General features: G+C 44.9%; 1 protein-coding gene across 1 annotated transcript in view; it reads left to right on the forward strand.

The window, feature by feature from the left end:
* The first annotated feature begins 624 nt into the window (after nucleotides 1-624).
* The window catches only part of PIGS (phosphatidylinositol glycan anchor biosynthesis class S), a 17,738-nt gene continuing 10,677 nt past the window's right edge, over nucleotides 625-7,685 (forward strand). The window contains exons 1-4 of the mRNA XM_003797153.3: nucleotides 625-665; nucleotides 943-1,082; nucleotides 1,167-1,278; nucleotides 7,375-7,464. Coding sequence (XP_003797201.1) covers nucleotides 632-665; nucleotides 943-1,082; nucleotides 1,167-1,278; nucleotides 7,375-7,464 — 376 coding nt within the window. The 5' untranslated portion in view covers nucleotides 625-631. The remainder of the gene's footprint in view (nucleotides 666-942; nucleotides 1,083-1,166; nucleotides 1,279-7,374; nucleotides 7,465-7,685) is intronic.

A 7,685-nucleotide genomic window follows, 5' to 3' on the forward strand; every position in this document is an offset into this window, starting at 1 on the left:
AAAAAAAAAAATACTGAACTGGAAAGCTGGGCGTGGTGGAGGCCGGGGGAGGAATCATCGCTTGAGTCCAGGAGCACAAGACCAGCCTGGGCAATATAGCGAGACCTTGTCTTAAAAAAAAAAAAAAAAAAATACTGGGAGTGCCAATTATGCTAAAAGAGTACTTAGCTTACCGCCTCCTTTGAGTTTTAAGGTGAAGGTGGCCGGAAGAGGACCTGTATAATATAATGGTAAACAATGATCATGATAGTTTATATCTGAGGGTTTTCCGTGCGCCAGGCCCTTTACACGAATGGCCTCCTTTAAATATGTCCACTTTTCAGATGTGCCTCAGAGCTGCCCGTGGTTGTCAAGCTAGTATTTAACGACTGCAGAATTTGCACTCCTAACCCCTGGGGCTTGGAGCGTGTTCTGCTGGGAAGCTGAAAACTAAACCAGCACAGCCCCCCTGGACCGCCCCTCGGCGTTCTGGTAACCTTTCAAACTTCCCTCGCTGCTTTCTCCGGCCTGTGGGTCCGACGTGTAGCTCGCGACTGGCCCGGATCGCTGCCGTGGTCCCGCCCCCTCGTTGAGGGGTTTCCAATTGGGAGAGGCTTTACGCGGCCCCGCCCCTCAAGGGACGCAAGCAAGCATGGCGGCCTCCGCGGCTGCGGCTACAGACCTAGGTGCGGTAGGCTTCGGGTGGAGGCCTGCAGCTCGAAGATTGCAAGGAGGGAATGCCGGGATAGGGTTTGTGGGGTGCGAGAGGTCCTGCAGACGCGGGGGTCGGGGGTCGCTTCAATGGGATCCCTTCAGACTTGGGCTGGGTCCCCTAGCACCGAAATCCCTACGAGCACGGGCCAAGGGCCTCTGGGTGCCGGTTTCCTGGGCTCCTTCGCGTCCGGGTGTGGCCGGCCCCCGAGCGCGTTTTCGGCCCCTCACTCGGTCCCTGCATATCCCTAGAGGTGGTCCGGGGCAAGCGCGCCGCCCTCTTTTTCGCGACGGTGGCCATCGTGCTGGGGCTGCCGCTCTGGTGGAAGACCACGGAGACCTACCGAGCCCCTTTACCTTACTCCCAGATCAGTGGCCTGAATGCCCTGCAGGTGAGATCGCGGTGGAGGAGGGTCAGAGGACAGCCCACCGGCGAGGTGAGACTCAGCTGATGGCCCTCATGCTCATTCCCACAGCTTCGGCTCATGGTGCCTGTCACTGTCGTATTTACCCGGGAGTCAGTGCCACTAGACGACCAGAAGAAGTTGCCCTTCACCGTTGTGCATGAGAGGGAGATTCCTCTGAAGTGTGAGTTCCTTCCTGAGGGAGGTCAGGGCTGCCTTTCTGGTCTGAACTCAGTCCAGGAATGAATTGTGTAGGATGAGTGTGGGTGTACCATCACGGTAGTCAAAAACTCACTATTAAAGACCTCTGGGGCGGCGCCTGTGGCTCAAAGGAGTAGGGCACCAGCCCCATGTGCCAGAGGTGGTGGGTTCAAACCCAGCCCCGGCCAAAACAAACAAAACAAGACCTCTGAAAGAACAGTGTGTTTTGTTAGAAAAAATGCTAGCTTTAAATTCAGTGTCTGTCATTAAGGCGGTAATTTTCTTCATATATATAGTTATGTTACCTTATCAAAATACTTGATGTACATTAGAGTATAGAGGAGGAAGTGGAATGTAGTGGAAAGGACACAGTTTGACTTTGAATTGGACTTGTAAAAGGTGAAAGATTTGTATGATCTGAAGAGAAACTGGAGTATAAGTTGGATTTGTGTGTAGGCCCAATTTAACATTAAACACTTTTTTTTTTTTTTTTGAGACAGAGCCTCAAGCTGTCCCCCTGGGTAGAGTGCCATGGCATTACAGCTCACAGCAACCTCCAACTCCTGGGCTCAAGCGAGTCTCCTGCCTCCGCCTCCCAAGCAGCTGGGACCACAGGCGCCCGCCACAACGCCCGGCTATTTTTTGGTTGCAGCTGTCATTGTTGTTTGGCGGGTCTGGGCTCGGGATTCGAACCCGCCACCTTAGGTGTACGTGGCTGGCGCCTTAGCTAACATTAAACACTTAACTAAGCGTTAGGCACTTATGTAGAGGAATTTGGTAATGAGTAAGAAATTGGTAGTGTTTTTAAGAAAGGGAGAAAGACACTTAAATAATGACAGTAGGAGTATACAAGAAACAGGGATTCCACTTAAGAAGGAGCATTTAACTGTGTGGGAGGAAAGAAAGAGACGGTTTTGAGGTATGTAATTTTTAAGTTGGATTTTTTTTTTTTTTTTTTGAGACAGAGCCTCAAGCTGTCCCCCTGGGTAGAGTGCCGTGGCATTACAGCTCACAGCAACCTCCAACTCCTGGGCTCAAGCGAGTCTCCTGCCTCCGCCTCCCAAGCAGCTGGGACCACAGGCGCCCGCCACAACGCCTGGCCATTTTTGGTTGCAGCCGTCACTGTTGTTTTTTGGCGGGTCCGGGCTGGGGACTCGAACCCGCCACCCTAGGTGTACGTGGCTGGCGCCCCAGCTGGTTGAGCCATAGGCGCCGAGCCTTTAAGTTGGATTTTTAAAGGATATGTAGGAACTCAGTTAGATGGGAAGAGGAGGGAGGGAATTTCAGGCAGGATGAATAGCGTGAACCAGTAGTAAAGACAGCTAATTGTTGCGGTAAGCTATGATTGTGTCACTGCACTTCAGCCAATGTGACAGAGTGAAAACCTATCTGTAAAAAAATCAATCAATCAATCCAGGCCTGACTGCTTCCAGTGTGGGCACTCTTATTTTTTTTATCATTACTATTTTTTTATAGAGATGGGGTCTTGCTATGTTGCCCAGGTTGCTCTTGAACTCCTGGCCTTAAGTGATCCTCTTGCCTCAACTTCCCAAAGTGCTGGGATTACAGGTGCAAGCTGCAGTGTGCAAGTTATTAACCAACAAACTATACTCCTATATAAAAGCATGGAGGGGTGAATCAGCATGTTGGGGGAACTATGAGCAGTTTTACTTTACTGGAATGTGAAGTGAAAGACGGAAACACTGAGAGGTGAGCTGAGTCCAGACTATTAAGTGCCTGCACACCATTTACTTTCTAGATATTTCATCTTGGTCAATACATTTTACGAAAAGATGTATTTCATATGGTTCTGCTTAATGTACACACATATACTTTTTGTTTTTCTAAACAAAAATTGGACCATCCCTCATGTGTTTGTTCGAAATTTGATTGTTTGCAATTAATTATGGACTTATGTTTGATAACATAGTATTCAATAATACAGACATACTGTAGAGGTAATATAGTGGAATCACCAAGAGTATGGAATTTGGGCCGTGCCTGGGCTCAAAGGAGTAGGGCACCAGCCCCATATGCTGGAGGTAGTGGGTTCAAACCCAGCCCCAGCCAAAAGAAAAAAAAAAACGTATAGAATTTGGTGTCAGAGAGCTGGACTCAGGCCTTGTTCTGCCACTTTTTTGTGTGAATTTAGGTAAGGTTGTTCACTTCTCTAAACCTTGGTTTCCTCATCTGTTAGAATAGTGATAAGGTTATTAATTTATTCAACAAATGTTTATTGATTACCTATGTCAGATATGGTTCTAGTTGCTGGAGATACAGCGTGAACAAAATAGAGAACAGACAATGAGGGCTTAGTGGGTAGGGCACCGGCCCCATACTGACGGTGGTGGGTTCAAGCCCAGCCCCGGCCAAACTGCAACAAAAATAATAGCCCGGCATTGTGGTGGGTGCCTATAGTCCTAGCTACTCAGGAGGCTAAGGCAAGAGAATCACCTAAACCCAAGAGCTGGAAGTTGCTGTGAGCTGTGATGCCATGGTACTCTACCGAGGGCGACAAAGTGAGTGAGACTTTGTCTCAAAAAAAAAGAAAAAGATAAATGAGTCAAATGTATGTTAATGGTGACAGAAGGCTGAGTGCAGTGGCTCACCTTGCACTTTGGGAGGCTGAAATGGGAGGATCACTTGAGGCTAGGATTTCCATACCAGCCTGAGCAAGACCAAGACCCCTGTCTCTACAAGAAAATAGAAAAATTACCCAGGTGTGATGATGTGTGCCTGTAGTCCCAGCTATTCAAGAGGTGGAGGCAGGAGGATTGCTCAAGCCCAGGAGTTTGAGGTTGCAGTGAGCTATGTTGACACCACTGCATTCTAGCCCTGTTGACAGAGGAAGAACCTATCTCAAAACAAAAAATAAAGGTGATAGAAGAAAAATAGAGCAGAATGGGGGGTAGGGAGTTTTCTTGGCGAGTAGGAAGTGATTGCAATTTTATATAGGGTGGCCAAGGAAAGCCTCCTTGAAGAATTAAAAAAGGAAGAGAATAAGTTGTGCAGATCTGAGGCAGGAGAGAAAAGCATCTTAGCAGAGGGAAAAGCAGTCTGAGGTAGGAACAGATAAAGTACCTTTCAGGAACAGTGAGAATCTCATTGTGGATTAACTGAGATATATGAAGGAGATAGAGGAGATGAAATAAAACCGGAGCAGTAGAGGGGGACTGGATCACATATGGCCTGGTAGGCCAGTGTGAGAATTTTGGCTTTCATTCTAGATGAGAAAGGAAGCCATTGAAAGTTTTTGTGGTTTGTTTTTTAAACATGACTACCATTATCTCACCTAACCAAGTTAGCAATAATTCCTTAACATCATTTAATTCTCAGTCTATATTTAGATCTCCTCAATTATCTCAAAGGTGTCCTTTCACTGTTGGTTTATTCTAATCTGGATCAACACATTGCATTTGGTTAAGGCTCTTTTATTGTACATGAGCTCCCTCATCCTACCCCATACACTTCTTTTCATACCATCGATTTGTTGGAGAAACCAGGTCATTTGTTTTATAGAACATCTTACATTTGGGATTTGGCAAATTGCTTTCACATACTTTATTTATTTATTTGAGACAGAGTCTCAAGCTGTTGCCCTGGGTAGAATGCCATGGTATCATAGCTCACAGCAACCTCTAACTCTTGGGCTTAAGCTATCCTCTTTTTTTTTTTTTTTTTTGAGACAGAGTCTCACTTTGTTACTCTTTGTAGAGCACTGTGATGTCAAGGCTCACAGCAATCTCAAACTCTTGGGCTTAAGTGATTCTCTTGTCTCAACCTCTCAAGTAGCTGGGACTACAGGTGTCCACCACAATGCCTGGCTATTTTTAGAGATGGAGTCTCACTCTGGCTCAGGCTGTTTTCAAACCTATGAGCTCAGGCAGTCCACCTGCCTTCATTTCCCAGGTGCTGGGATTACAGGTATGAGCCACCTCACCCAGCTCAAGCTAGCTTCTTTCTTTTTTTGCAGTTTTTGGCTGGGGCCGGGTTTGAACCTGCCACCTCTGGTATATGGGGCTGGTGCCCTACTCCTTGAGCCACAGGCACTGCCCGTAAGCTAGCTTCTTGCTTCAGTTTTTCTATTTTTAGTAGACAGGTCTTGCTTTTGCTCAGGCTGGTCTCGAACTTGTGAGCTTAAGCAATCCACCTGCCTCAGCCTCCCAGAGTGTTAGGATTATAGGTGTGAGCCACTGCGCCCAGCCTGTTTCCACATAGTTTAACTTACTCCTCTAGTATTCATATTTTTAATAAAATGGCAGTTAAACCTAGAGGTTTGATTAAAGCCAAGTTTAATTTTTAGACAAGAATACTTTATAGGTGGGGCAGTATACTACCTATTGTATTATATCATGAAGCATGTAATGGCTGGGTTTCCACTTTGAGTGATGCAAAGATTATTTAGTGAGTTTAGATATTGTCAGCCTTATCTCTGTATTTCAGGGTCCCCCACCCTTCTCCCCTGATGGTTTTAGCATCTATATGATGTTAACATCCATTTTATTAGGAATTTAAAAATGGTGATTTTTAAAAAATTCTGTTATTCCTTCTACTTGGAAGAAATGTGATCTGACATTCCTCTATAAAGAGCAACTTTCCCAGTGTATTTTTAGATCTAGCTTGTCAAGTTTCAGAGGGCAAAAAAATCTCTTTGAGATTGCTTTACATGTACAGATTAACTTAGGGACAATCGACATCATTATAATATTATACTTAGTCTTTCCACCTAGGAGCCTTGTATGTTTTTTCCATTTTATTTAGATCTTCTTTTATGTCCTTCAGTAAAGTCCTGAGTTTTCTTGTTTTATACATCTATTCCTGGGTATTTTTATGGATTTTTTTTTAAAAAAGATTACTTTCCTAATTGAATGTTGCTGGTATTTATTTAGCTGCTGAGTGGTGTGTTTTTTTGTTTTTTTTTTTTTGAGACAGTCTCACTATGTCACCCTGGGTAGAGTGCCATGGTGTCATAGCTCACAGCAATCTCAGACTCTGGGGCTTCAGCAATTCTCTTGCCTCAGCCTCCCAAGTAGGTGGGACTACGGGCGCCTGCCATAACGCCCGGCTGTTTTTTTTGTTGCAGTTGTCATTGTTGTTTTAGCAGGTCCAGGCCGGGTTTGAACCCACCAGCCCTCGTGTATGTGGCTGGCGCCCTACCCACTGAGCTATGGGTGCCGCCCTTGTGCATTCTTATATCTAGTCATCTTATTGAACTGTTACTAGTTCTAATAGTTTTTTAGTTGGTTCTCTTTCAGTTTCTTAGGAAACATTATACTACCTTAAAAGTGGCCATATTTTTCTCTTTCTTTCAAATATTTAAAAGTTTTATTTCTCTTTCTTCACTTATATTGGTTAGGAACTTCAGAAAGAACAGTGTTGAATAACAATGAGAATAATAGAGGAGAGAGCAGGCATCTTTGTTTTATTACTAACTTTAATGGAGTTGTGCTTAGTGTTTTGCCATTAAGTGTGTGTGTGGTTTTTTTTTAATCAGGCATATTCATTGAATTTAATTATTTTGGGGCAACAATTAAAATGACAATATGGTTTTTCTCCTTTCATCCATTAATGTAATAAATATTGAAGTACAATTCTCAGTGAGAAGATACTGTATTTTCCCAAAAATAAGACCTACCCAAAAAATAAACCCTAGCAGGATTTTTTATGCATTTGTTAAATATAAGCCCTACCCCGATAATAGGACCTAGTGATGGGCGTGGCAATGCAGCATATCTGCATAGCCATGCCACGCATTTTGGCGCAGAGAGAAGACATCCCCTGAAAATAAGCCCTAGTGTGTCTTCTTGAGAAAAAATAAATATAAGACAGTGTCTTTATTTTGGGGGAAACACAGTACTTCAGGCTGAAGGACAAGCATGTGTGCAGGTGGAGGCAGGAGATGGGGCAGATGAGTGTCATGTGTTGATATCATCTGTGCAGAAATCCTTAGAGTTGGCTGTGGCTTTTTGGTCTTTCTCTGAAAATAACCATCTTGTTATCCTCAAACTCTAGATAGTGTTAGCACTAGGAAGGTGGGCAGAAGTCTTTTCTCATCACGCTGACTTCCTTTCCCTCCTAGACAAAATGAAAATCAAATGCCGTTTCCAGAAGGCCTATCGGAGAGCTTTGGATCATGAGGAGGTGGCCCTGTCATTGGGTACTGTGCAAGGTATGGGAAGGAGTGAACACACCACTTGAATAAGAAGTCCTCTTTTTCCTTCTGATCACTGAGTGTGTAGTTTCTATACTTTGTCTTACCTAAAACCTCTCTGGAGGCTCGGTGCCTGTGGCTCAAGTGGCTAAGGCGCCAGCCACATACACCTAAGGTGTCAGGTTCAAATCCAGCCCGGACACGCCAAACAACAATGACAGCTGCAACCAAAAAATAGC

Source organism: Otolemur garnettii, unplaced genomic scaffold (genome assembly GCF_000181295.1).
Source record: "Otolemur garnettii isolate 467f Iridium unplaced genomic scaffold, OtoGar3 scaffold00112, whole genome shotgun sequence".
Lineage (NCBI taxonomy): Eukaryota > Metazoa > Chordata > Mammalia > Primates > Galagidae > Otolemur > Otolemur garnettii.